Source organism: Semicossyphus pulcher, unplaced genomic scaffold (genome assembly GCF_022749685.1).
Source record: "Semicossyphus pulcher isolate SPU_LCO1_2020_fin unplaced genomic scaffold, fSemPul1.0.p SCAF_12, whole genome shotgun sequence".
Taxonomy (NCBI): domain Eukaryota; kingdom Metazoa; phylum Chordata; class Actinopteri; order Labriformes; family Labridae; genus Semicossyphus; species Semicossyphus pulcher.
The window spans coordinates 23,049,486-23,062,109 of record NW_027211626.1 but is presented as its reverse complement, the minus strand read 5'-3'; the positions used below and the strand labels follow the sequence as shown (position 1 = coordinate 23,062,109).

General features: G+C 39.8%; 2 protein-coding genes across 2 annotated transcripts; both read right to left on the bottom strand.

The window, feature by feature from the left end:
- Nucleotides 1-2,195: 2,195 nt before the first annotated feature.
- On the bottom strand, nucleotides 2,196-5,469 carry LOC138588848 (oocyte zinc finger protein XlCOF6-like). The gene is made up of 5 exons (XM_069659093.1): nucleotides 5,383-5,469; nucleotides 4,512-4,665; nucleotides 4,326-4,384; nucleotides 3,695-3,761; nucleotides 2,196-3,486 (listed from the first exon to the last, which is right to left on the bottom strand). The coding sequence occupies exons 1-5, from the start codon at nucleotides 5,467-5,469 to the stop codon at nucleotides 2,276-2,278; spliced, it is 1,578 nt and encodes a 525-aa protein (XP_069515194.1). The 3' UTR covers nucleotides 2,196-2,275.
- A 2,103-nt stretch (nucleotides 5,470-7,572) lies between these two features.
- vsx1 (visual system homeobox 1 homolog, chx10-like) lies at nucleotides 7,573-11,054 on the bottom strand. Its single transcript, XM_069659217.1, has 5 exons — nucleotides 10,622-11,054; nucleotides 9,848-9,923; nucleotides 9,176-9,299; nucleotides 8,381-8,576; nucleotides 7,573-7,886 (listed from the first exon to the last, which is right to left on the bottom strand). Exons 1-5 carry the CDS (start codon nucleotides 11,052-11,054, stop codon nucleotides 7,573-7,575), a joined length of 1,143 nt encoding a protein of 380 aa, XP_069515318.1.
- Nucleotides 11,055-12,624: the final 1,570 nt, after the last annotated feature.

Below are 12,624 nucleotides of genomic sequence, written 5' to 3'. Positions count from 1 at the left end.
CAGAAATGTATTTCAAAACATACATAATCATTGAACACAATGGTAATAAAGACATAAAAACTATACAGAACGTGAAAAAAGCTTCAGGACTACGAAAGGATTTTAACCATAAAACATTTCAAGCTTTTGTTTAACGTTTAAAATATTGAACGCTCCTCTTTTCTTTTGTTTCTCCGATCACTTTGTCGTAGTATGTCCTTATGTAATTAACGTGCCAACGTCTTTTTCTTAGTGTGTTTTATATTGCATGTTATTTGTCTTTTCTTTGTGTTGTATTTGTGGTTTGTATAAGAATGTTTTACATATTTTATACTTTTGACTAAATTATTTTAGTTTTAAGTGGTTAAGTCACTCCCAAAATAAACATGTCACGTTCCAGAAGCCAAACGATAAAACAAACACCAAACAGATGAAAACAAACTGTGGATCTTTAATATATTTCTGTTTTAGGAAAGCTGTTTGTTTTCAAATTGAACCTTTAAGTAGATTAAATTAGCGCTGGCTGAACCTGCAGCTGGAAGCGGGATTAGTTTGTATCTATTGTTGTTTGTCACTAATGATGATTTATAGCGTGCAGATCAACAGCTGGAAACTGATCTGAGTACAGCTTCACGTAAATACCTCAGTAATGAAGTATTTATACACAGTGGTATTCATAGGTGTACTTCAGGCTCTGGTGTGAGTTTGTTGTATTTCTGGTTCCCACTCAGGACCAGTGACCTCTGACCTCAGATCTGCTGCTTCCTCACTCTCACAGGAATATCAGTGTTTGCAGCAGATACTTTAATCTTGTTGATCGTTCATAATTCAGATGATAAGTGAGGCTCCTCTCTGTAATCCAGCAGGCCTCAGACTGTTTTTCTGCAGACCAGAGGTCAGATTAAAGGATGTATACAACCGGTAATCCCACCTTTGTGTTTCTACAATGGATTTAATCACCTTTATGACTCTTAATGATCCGCTGTTAATCTGCTGCTAGAATCAAAATCAAACACAACAACAGCATCAGATCCAAACAACCCAAACACACAATCTCATCCCCTTTATTTCTGTATTAAAGTGACAATCTGCCAAATACAATTGACACAATTGAGACACTTCAGCCCTGTTGTTTTTTTTATTGTGTTTGTGTGCAGATGTTCTAGTAGAATCTTTCAACCAGCAGCAGCAAACATAATCACTCAGGCTAAACGACAAGATCAAAGTACATCTGACAAAAGTGCTTGATTTTGCCACTAACACGATTAGATTGTTATTCTAATTATGTGACATCATTACAGAAAGGATTCGTACAGAGATAGACCTTTTAGAAAAAAGAATACAATGCTTTTATTCACCAGAACAGCTCAATAAAACAAACAAAAAATAAGTATGGCGAATAATAAGTGTTCTTTTTCTATATTGAACATCAGGCAGCTTAACAAACAGATTGAGCGAGCCATAGCCCAGCAAGTCTTGTTCTATGTGGTGAAATTGCTGTTTTTGTCAATGCAGTCTGGTGGCTTTAAGAGAGCAGTGTAACAACTGTTACTCCTTTACCCAAAGGTCTATCTCTGTAGAGATCCAATAGCAATCTGGGCCTGTTAGTGGAAAAACAAGAACTTTGGACATAATTGATCAGGTGCATTTGCCCCCAAAGGATTAAGTGTCAGCCCTTACAGCCTGTATCATGGCTGCTGTCTGAAGTAATCTACTGGAGCAGTTCCAAAATGTATGTATTACACATTTAGCCGGAGCTATCATGCGACCGACAGATATTCTTGCTGAGAAAAACGAATTCACATATCATTTATTGTTAAAAGTATTTTTATTTTCACATTTCACACAGAAATGTGTATTGAATGTTGATCAAATTGATCTAGGATCAGATCTTACTTGCGACACACTGTAACTGAACAGTTTTAGATTTCCTGGTTTTGTTTTCACTCTGCAGAGGACAAAGATATGTTAGACAACAGAGCTGTAGCCTAGTTAACGCTAAGCACCCTCAGAATCAAACAGATTTCCCAGTTTAATGTGAAAGGGCTGACCTCAGCACATCCGACGCCATGTGTATGACCTGAAACCCCTGAGAGCCAGACCTTATCACCACATCAGTTCTGGACCTCACTGATGTTATGGAACAGGAGTAAATCCCTGCAGCAGCTTCAACTTGTGGTAAAAAAGCTGAAGCCAGCATAGCGGAGGCAGATATTAGTGGTGATACATGTTACAGTCTCTCATACGGAGAGAATGTTCACACACTTGGCCATTAAGTGACACTGTGACCCTGAGGTCAGAGGTCAGGGGTGCCACTGTGCTTCTGCTGCGTCTGCTTGAGGTGAGCTTTGGTTTGCAGGTGAGCCTTCAGGAAGGTGAGCAGGCGAAAGTGTTTCCCGCAGTCTAAGCAGCTGTACGGCGTCTCTCCGGTGTGGATGCTGCGGTGCCTCATGAAGCTGGTGGCCAGGTTGAAGGTTTTGGAGCATAGTGTACACCTGTACGGTTTCTCCCCGGTGTGCGTGTACTTGTGGTCCCTCAGCAGTTCCTTCAGGCGGTAACTCTTCCCGCAGATATCGCAGTGGAACGGTTTCTCCCCCGTGTGGCATCTTTGGTGAACTTTGAACTGTGAAGGGTTGGGGAATTTCTTGCCGCACACATCGCAGGTGATGATGGTGTCTTTGGCTGGCAGCTCGTCGGCAGGGAGCTCGTGGGAGTGCTTGCTGATGACATGGTTCTTCAGGCAGCGGTAGCTCTTGCCACAGATGGAGCAGAGCTGCCGCTCTCCGGTGTGGATTGCCTGGTGGCTGCGCAAGTTGACGGCTTGGGTGAAGCCCTTCCCACATGTGGAGCACTTATACGGCCGGACCTCCTGGTGGACCAGTTTGTGGCGCGTCAGGTGGCAGGCGTGGTAGAAGCTCCTTCCGCAGACATCGCAGGTGAACGTCTTCTCAAAGTGGGTCATCCTGTGTGTTTTCAGCACGCTGATGCTGGAGTAGCCCTTTCCACAGATGTCGCAGTGGCAGGTTTTCTCTCCAGTGTGCCGCGCCTTAACATGCAGGTTAAGGTGAGGTTTATGGTTAAACCTCTTGGGGCAGTAGTCACAGGTGTACGGCAGCAGTCCGTGTTCTTTGATCTCGTGTTCGCGAAGCCTCAGGATGCCAGTGAAACGTGCCCCGCATACCGAGCACACTGGGTGGGACTTCCTCTGGTGGTCTGAAAGTTGCTCTGAGTTTGGAAAAAGCATCCCACACTGCAGACACTGCGAGAGAGTTTCTGTTGGCTCTGCAGTCTGAGGCGGGTTGGCTTCTTTTTTTCGCCTGCTACACTGTCGCTTCCTACTGCCTGCTTTTGAGATGCTACTGTCCACTGATGAAGCGGCTTTGGGTGGGGGCAAGGACGGCCTAGCGTACTCGTGGTCAGAAACATCAGCCTGTGGAGGAGGGGAGGGGGTGGAATGCTCGCTGTGCAGCATCGTGGCTTCAACTGTAGCATCGGTTTTATTTTCCTCTGCAACATGAGAACAAGGAGGTGTAACAAGTAAATGACATATGACAGGATGGAGAGCAGTCAGCTTAGCTGTGTATGTATGTTTATGTTTCCTCTGCTTATATAAAGCTCACTCAGAGTTTTTTGGTAAGCTACCAGCTACCAAGCAGCAGTTAACATTGAAATCTTCTTAAAGTTGAGGCTGAATAAATAAAGTTTTTTCGCTTACCATTAGCATTCGCATTAGCCTCATTCTGCAGTGGCAGTAGAACACACTTGGAGTCGACAGTGGGGCTCTACAAAAGAGAAAACTGTGAGTAAAGTTCAGGTTGCTTATCCTGCTTTTTTGCCCGTTAAGCCTCTTTCACACATGAACTGCCCTCCTGAAACTTTCCCGACATTGTCCTGGGGGACTGCATGTGTAAGTCATGACATGAGTCAACCAGACTCAAGCTTCCCTTTCCCTGCCTCCCCCCTAGTAGTCTGATTAAAGCCCAGGTGGTACGATGTGTGAACTCAGCAGGTAATATTCTGGAACATTCATAGCAAGCAAGTGGGCAGGCTGAGGAACATGCCTGTATATTGATTCTTACTGTTTTTTTGTAATTGTATTGCAGAAATGTCCTTATTCATGTTGTGGTGATATTAACCTAGAAACAGTCACCATTATGGTAGACTCCTCCTCCTGCTCCCCCGCATGCATGCTCTACACAGGCACCCTTACCAAACAAAGTATTTCAAATAGAATGAATGTCTGGAAATTGTCCAGAAAAGGGCAGGACCTGAGTGTCAGGATATTGTCTGGAAATTGTCAGGAGTTCATTAGTGAAAGGGGCTTTGGTTTGGAATCAGTAACTAACCCTGTACACCAGGATGTAGGTCTGTTCTGTGGGGGGGCGCTCACCACCACCAACCTCTCCTGAAACACACAGAAATCAATCTGTTGATTCTGATTCTGTTAGATCATTCCACACAGTATTTTCTGTTAATCGACCTCTAAAGTGAAGTCAGTAATGTTACAGCATCTCAGTGTGGAAGAGGCTTACCTTGTGTGGTTTCCAACAAACCCTTTGCAGCCTCAGGTGGATCCTTCTCGTCCCTTGGACTCTTCTCATGCTTCACAGAAGCAAGCTCCACAGCCTTCAAGATTTTATCCACAGCTTTAACAAACAAACTGTCCACCAGAGCGCTGAGCTTTTCCTGAAAGAACAACATAAGTCAATGAAAATAGGTTTATTTTTTAAAGCTTCATTTAACGGCATTCAAATATCTGTAAGTTTAATATGTTAAATTATGTTTTGCTACAAACATTATTTCAAACTTATTTTTATGTATGAAAATATATACTTAAAGTTTACAATGGAAAACAATATGTCTTAAATTTGACTTAATTAATCAATTACCAAAATCAGTTATATTGATTCAGCACAACACATTTGTTTATAGTCAAATATCATCAGCTTTAAGACTTAAAGCTAATCAACGTTTTATCCTTTTAACAAAATCTCTAACTCCATTCATTTTAATAGATTTCAGACAGTACAGGTTACCAAATGTTATTGTTGAAGCTGTTCTAAACTTACTGGTAAAACTTCAAACCCTGATGTATGACCATATAGTAACAGTACTGAGAAAAAGCATGCAGAACTGTAAAAGGACAATTATTATTTTAAATACGGTGTATAATTTCCATTATGTATGACATTGATACAAGTTACCTATCAAACTGAAAATGCTGGATTCAGAGGGTTTCTCAGTGATGTTGCGTAACTGTATGATGACTTGGACGGTCTTGTCTAATAATTTCAGTTAACCCCAGAGTCTCGGAGCCTACCACCGTTTAACCGGAAGCCCTCGGTGTCGAATGAGTTAAAGTGGAGTAGTTAACTAGCTGGAGTAAGCTAGCTGGTAACATACCTTGGTTTCGGGATTTCGTTCATTCGAAAAGACTTTCTCCGCCGCGATACAAATTTCCGTCACCACCTCCTTGGCCACGTTATTCATGATGAGCGTGAGCTCATTTTTAAAAGTGATCAAATCGACCATATTTAACAATTACAGCAGTAAACTGCCGGCTAGCTTAACGAGATAACGGCTAAACCGACCAGTGCGGATAAAGGAAGTGACGTACTTGTCTCGTCCACCGGCTGCTCATGTAAAAGTTTCAACTGCAGCTTGAACTTAATAAAGTCTGTAAATGTATTAAATAACAGTAAATGGGTTTTGTAATAGGCCAGTTAGTTTTACATGTTTAATTGAACATATAATTGTTACGTTTAAACCGTTTTTTCTGTGTGTATAATATTTTCCATCATTATTTTTTAAGTTTAGTTATTTGACTTAATTTGCTAAAGTTATGGCTAGGCTATAAACCGGGCAAAAAGGTAAAAATAAAAGTTATAGAAAGCATTAATTAGGTCAAAATTACAACTTGAAAATGTGTAAAACTCACTGTTTTATGTTAACAATAAATCCAAAGCTCTACAAACAAACACAACAAATCAAGTTGGGTATTATATCACAGGACTGTAATGTCTCTGTCCAGTCATTTCATTTAGACCAAGTGTTTGGGGGGAGTAGGCCTACTATGACATAATTGTTGGTAAGTTGATTTACATTATGGCAAAATGAACTTTTTTCTATATTTATATGGAGATCTGTCTCAGCCAAAACTAAATGGAAATTATTTCATATATAAATAAATTGAATTTAATTTCCTTTGTATGCACTCAATCAAACTTTAGTGCTCACTGCATTCATTCTATTAATCATGTTTTATAAACGTTAACGGAAATGTTCTGCAGTGTTTGTGTGTTTTGTGTTAAATAATGAATATAAAAATTTCCAGTGATTCCAAAAAATACTTTATTCACCATCCAGCTGAACCTGCTGCTGTACATACATATGATAATAATAATATTTTTTTTAAATATTACATATAATTTACATTCATTCGCAGAGCTTCAGTCAGGCTGATCAGTCCTTGAAAGAGAATCAAATATAAAACACATAGAAACCAACAGGAATAAAACATTAAATAAGCTCTTATTTTCAGAAAAAAAACAAGGATATACAACATACTCTCAGTACAATACAATAATAAACACACAGACAGAGACATCATCATTTACATCCTCCTGAAGTAGTTTGGAAGTCCATTAGAAATGACTGTTCAGTCCGATTCCTCAAAGTCAACCAACTGATGTGGCTGCAGCATTACATTAGCATGTTTCTATACTGGGAGCACAGAGAGCTAGCAAAGCTGGAGAAGTAGCCTACTATTGTCCACTGATGATAAATAATATAAGTAGCTTTGCCTCATTGTTGAATATCCAGTTTAGTGACTAACATTTACAGGCATGCTAACATACTAAATGTCCATCTTCATTTTAAATAAACAGCAAATGCTTGCCACCATTGTTAAATAGTAGTCAAGGACTTCTTAGCTACAGTTCTTGTACATTAAAAACAAAATAGAAATTTGAGGCTACATGATTTGTAATGTCTTTTAGATTGCTGATATCACAGTTCATAAGCATAAGGTTTAATAGCATGCTAAAAAACAAGTTCTCATATATTACATATAAAAATTTGAATGTAATTATGTAAATTACTAGCTTGTTTTGTTTGCTTGATAGAATATTGTAATAAATTATTTGAAAGCTTCAAGCTTTAAGACTTGTGTTTGTTAGCATGCTAACTCTTTATATTATATTAGTAAATAATAATCAATTGTAAACATTAATATGGCCCACTAGCTTAAGATTTAAGCATAGCTACTTTTGCTATCCCCTGCTGATATTTAAGCATGCTACCTTTTATTAGCATGCCAAAAAAGTACTAATTAAAAGTAATACAATCTTTTAACTATTAAAAATGGTCCAGTTACCAAAAGCTAATATTTTAGCATGCTAACACTATAGCCTTTTAAAAATTCCTCTTACAGCTCAATGTGATAACTTGCATAGTAACAATGTAATGGCTGATCATTGGCTGTTCTTGTGATTCCTGAGAGAAGAGTCAATCAAATCCATGTGCTCCCACAACCATCTTCACTGCCGCCTCATTTTCAGTCCCATTATGTATCATTCTTGTCTCGCTCAACCTTCAGCTGTGTTTGTCCGACTCGCCGCTCTGCCGCCGTGGTGAGGAGGCGGAACTTGAAGAGCCTCCCGCCTCCTCCTGCTGTTGCTGCTGCTGCTGCTGTTTGGAGGAGCTGGACAGGTCGATAGCCACCTCCTCTTCCATCTCCTCATCCTCCATCTCCAGCAGCTCTTCTTCTTCGTGTTCTGCCTGCCGAGACTCGCTGGCCCCGCTGCCTCGTCGCTCAGGAGCACCGCAGAACGAGTCACAGCGGGTGGGGTCTGACTGTGGAGGGCTCGAACACTTTTTTGACATTTCTAGAGATTTCTTGTGCATTCCTGTGAGGACAGAGACAGAGATTCAGTTCAGACTGCAGGATTTAGATGTATAATACACTGCCATAAATGAAAAATACTTGGTACTTGGTCACTTTTTAGACTAGACTTGTTCTGAACATTTCTAGACTGAATATGTTCAATATTAATTAAATAACATTTATTTCTTAACAGGAAAAAGCTCAGAAATAACTGGTAGAAATAAATATATGGAGTCAAAATTTACAGAAATAAAAACTGATTGAAACCTTTTTTGAATAATAAGTAAAATTTGTGTATGATAATATGATAGTATATTGTCAGTTTGTTAGCTAGCTAACCGCTACTTTCACAGTTGTTAACATATCTGAATAGCATTCTTGGGGATGTACTATTTCAATGATGTTGCAGTGTGTGTTTGCTTTGTATTATCTTTATTTAAAACTTGTTGTACTGTGTTTGCTGCGTATGAACCCTGTGTATTGATGCATGGTGTGGTGCGTGTGCGTGGCACTGACGTGTATGCGGCTCACCGAGCAGCCAGGGGGCGCAGGATCCCATCATGCCGTTCTTGGCTGAGTTGAGGATGGACTCTGGCAGCGGAATCGAGTGTCGCACCATCGCACCGTACAGACCGTACTCCGCCATGACGCTGCTGCGACCCCAACACTTCTCACGCTTACGCCACTTTGCACGACGGTTTTGGAACCAAACCTGGGGGGAGGGGGAGACAAAACACAAATAATGTAATCACGACCTGGAGATAAACACAACAAAATATAAAGAACTGTTCTTTTAAAGCGGATATTCTTGGTCTGTATTTAAATACTGTTTGTCAATACAATTAAATGTTTGTGAAATAATGTTCAGAAGTGATTCAAATTTGTTCTAGTTCTAGTTTTGTAAATGTGCTAGAGATTTGTAAATTTATGTTTAATAGACATTTTTAAATTAACTTAAACTTTATTCTTTACTTTGTTTTCTGTCATTTTTAATTTGTAGAAAAATAAATTTAATTAAAAAAACATGATTATATTTACAGATTTTTTTCAGAATTGACTTAATTCTTTATACAATATCTCAAAGTTTATATCAAACATTTTTTGCATCTTTTGACCTCCATACTAATCACCGCGCAGCCATTGAAATCTCTCTAATGACCCACTAAGGTGTTCCTGAGCCTCACTCTGGGAAATATTAAGAAACCTATTGTATTAAATCATCCGATCTTTATTTTTGTAAAATAGAAAATATAAAATCTTTGTTATAACAGGCTACTTTTCCTTGAATTTTCCTTGATCGTGATGTCTCACTTGTATTCTGTCCTCAGGCAGCTCCGTCTTCATGGCGAGCATCTCTCGGGCGTACACGTCCGGGTAGTGCGCTTCGTGGAAGGCTTTCTCCAGCTCCTCCAGCTGGTGGGACGTGAACACCGTCCTGTAGAGCAGAAAAGAGAAATGAGCTGCGGACAGTGAACGCAGCACCTGCACTGACTCCTGCTGCTCACCTGGAACAGTTACGTGGCAGCACGAGGAGAAACCTCAGGCTCGTTTCTGTTTCTAAAATATGATCTGCCATATAAATATAATCCAAATATCAAATGTAGCTGCACACTGTGATTAATGGCGGGGTTTTTCCCTCTGTATCGTTTATATTCATATTTATTCTCGTTGAATTACATTAGGCTGAATGTTGCTGCATTTTCTTTTCCAAATGTTATTTTACAAAGATAAAAATTTCTTCTACAACGAGATACTAAAATATTCATTCATATATTGTAGGCTAGTGTAACTAATTATAATTATGTATTAACAATGAAAAATAAACACTTTAATTTTCAGCCTATTTTTAAAAATAAAAAGCCGCATTTAAATAGCCTAAATAATAATAATAATAATAATAATAATAATAATAATATTCATTTGTCCTGTAGGCCTAAGTGTTTATCATATTTCAGTTTTAATGAACGCAGCTGTTGTTCTCACCTGTGTCTCCTCTTCTTCCTCTTCTGTGAGTTTGCGGAGCTTTTGGAGTCGTTGCGGTCAGACAGACACTCTTCATCTGCAGCGAAAACAAAAACAGCCCATCAATAACCATCCGACCAATACCCAATCGATCAGAAACCACCTGTCACTGTTTCCACACATTTATTCTGTGTCAAAAAAAAGGGGCGACCAACGAGGATTCAAGGCGGGAAAACCAGAGATGAAATGACATTAATTTCATCAATGAAAAACCTGTTGAGCCATTTCTCTTCAACATTTTCCCTCCTGATCATTAAAGAATTCAAGAGTACAATTAATTAAAATAGGCTACATTTTAAGAGTGTAGACCAGTGGACAGGAACAAATTCATTTAGGCCTGTGTCTGAATTTTAAATAAAACCGGAGCTCCAAAAAAACACGAGGCTGACAGTGAATCCCGAGCCGAGCGGAACGGAGTCGAACTGAGAAAACCCAGATTTTACAGAACATCAGTTCTAGAGGAAAACTTTCTCAATAAAATAAAACGTCTATGTTTGGAATGGTAAAAGATGAAGTAGATAATAGAGAAAAAAAATATATCCACAAAGTTTTACTCTGATTTCGGCTAGTTGGGGGGAAAAAAGCTTAAATAACCGGTTAAAACGGACTTAACCGATTTAACCGAGCTGACAAGTAGGCATACTGTCCCAGGGATAAATTGAGTCACTACTTTTAATCGAACACTTTAAACACAAGAACAAAATTAGCATAAACTCGTGCCGAGCCGAGCCGTACCGGAGTAAGCGTCCCTCTGGGCCTCCAGGTTCTGCAGGTAGTGGCTGTCGGCCCGGGCCTGCAGCAGCGGCAGGTGTCCCGGCAGGAAGCAGGGAGCTCCGGCGGGCTGCTGCGCCGCCAGGCTGCACAGGAAGCCGAGGCCGAGCGGCAGAGACCCTCCCGGGAAGGAGAACCCGCCGAGGCCGCCGCCGGCCCCTTGCGGCTCCACCCCGGGCCCGGAGCCCGTCACCGACAGGCCCGAACCCGGAGGAACGCCGGGCTGCTGCCGTGCCTGCAGGTCCGACTCCAGGCCCAGCAGATCGGTGATGGCAAAGCCCTTGGACCGGAACCCGGATCCGTGCAGCCGGGACTTATCGATACCAAATCCAGGAGATAACATCTTCACTTTGGGCTTCTCTTCGCCGACTTCCTCCCGGCCGGTCATAGTGCTCATCAGGAAACTGATCTCTGGTCCTTAACAAGTCTGGATGAGGGTGAGGATGATGGACAGACCGGGACAGTCCGGGTGGCGGGCTCCATTTATCCGGCACCAGTCTCCAGGGATCACAGCAACAGCCAATCAGAAGTGAGAGCTGCAGCGGGGGAAGGCTCCCGCTTTCCTCCGCTCAATCCCGGAGGATTAATTGCCACCAATTTTCCTTCAATCCGATCAGGATTTTCTCTCAGCGGACAGAAGAGGAGACTTTTTAATTTATGTTGTTTATCTTTGATCGGAGGAGGAGTGTCCGAGCTGCCAGCATCACCTCACAACGGACCCTCAGGAGCCGAACCCCAAGGTCTGGGGTGACCCTGCAGCAGAGGACGCAGAAGCATCAGCTAGAGTCTACAAATGTGTGTTTTAAACAGGCTAATAAACAATAAATAAAGGCTAATTTACTATAACTATAATCAATAAAATTATTGTTGACTGACATTAGCAGAATAGAAAAATATTGTTTGACTATTAGGCTGCCAGAAATGTTTGGGAAAGATGAAAAGATTAATAATATAAACGCAGGCTTGCCCATATAAAAGCAAAGCACTGAATGCTTATTTTAAATATGTTGTAATTATGTCATTTTAATCTTGAGATGTTGGAGGATCTCTGTGAGTCCTTTGTACATTAAATGTGTTATTTTTAGTTTAACATGCAGCATTCAATAAGAGGAGTTTTACAGCAACTAATAAATGAATCAAGTCTTCAAAGCTTTCTGTTTCTGAGGCTAATTGTGATACATTTTGATCGATAATCAAAACTCTATCAATCCCAAAAGCAATGAGGCAAATGTGTAAATTACGAGATTTATTACAGTGGAGTGGTGGTGTATGTGAATCAGTGGTGGACGAAGATATTTTACTTCATTAAAAGTAATAATACAAAAGTGTATAAATACTAACTTAGAAGGAAAAAGACAAATTATCATATGTCAAAAATATGACTTTATTATATTTTGTTTTAATAATAAATCTGCAAAATAACAAAATATGTGATGTAGTGAAATAAAACAGGAAAGAAGAAGGAAAACTTTACAGTTATACAGTAGAGACTATAAATAGCTTTTTACTTATTTCTATGTGTTTATTGTTCTGTACATAAAGACCAAGTCAGATTCTGTGTATGCAATAAACTTGATTCTGATATAAAACTTAACTAGGACTCCACCTCTACACGACGTTTATATTTAAATGTAACATAATGAAAGTGTAAATAAATTACTATATTGTGATAAAATTAAGGAAATCATTACGGTCACTTGTTACATCTTGAAGCTGTAGTTAGATTCTAACTATAGCTTATATTATATTATTAAATGTGAATATTTTCTGTCTGAATCCACTGAAATAAAAAATGTTCATGAAGCAGCTTAAAGCTCGTTTGACTGAACATTAAATCATAAATAAAAAGTCATAATAATAATAACATTAATGGTGTGTCATTTTGGGTCCATTTAAATAATTTATAATCCTTAATCTCCATTTCATTTGAGTTGGACTCTGAGTGAAAAAGCGACGTCACATTTTGA

Excerpts from the sequence above, each read along its gene's own strand:
- vsx1 (XM_069659217.1), bottom strand. The coding sequence starts at position 11,054 with ATGAGCACTATGACCGGCCGGGAGGAAGTCGGCGAAGAGAAGCCCAAA. Across the intron at positions 9,924-10,621 it reads CCAGAGGGACGCTTACTCCG|ATGAAGAGTGTCTGTCTGAC; the intron begins GTACGGCTCGGC and ends TTTTCGCTGCAG. Across the intron at positions 8,577-9,175 it reads TGCCTGAGGACAGAATACAA|GTTTGGTTCCAAAACCGTCG; the intron begins GTGAGACATCAC and ends CCCTCCCCCCAG.
- LOC138588848 (XM_069659093.1), bottom strand. The coding sequence starts at position 5,469 with ATGAATAACGTGGCCAAGGAGGTGGTGACGGAAATTTGTATCGCGGCG. Across the intron at positions 4,666-5,382 it reads AACGAAATCCCGAAACCAAG|GAAAAGCTCAGCGCTCTGGT; the intron begins GTATGTTACCAG and ends TTGTTCTTTCAG. Across the intron at positions 3,487-3,694 it reads GGCTAATGCGAATGCTAATG|AGGAAAATAAAACCGATGCT; the intron begins GTAAGCGAAAAA and ends CTCATGTTGCAG.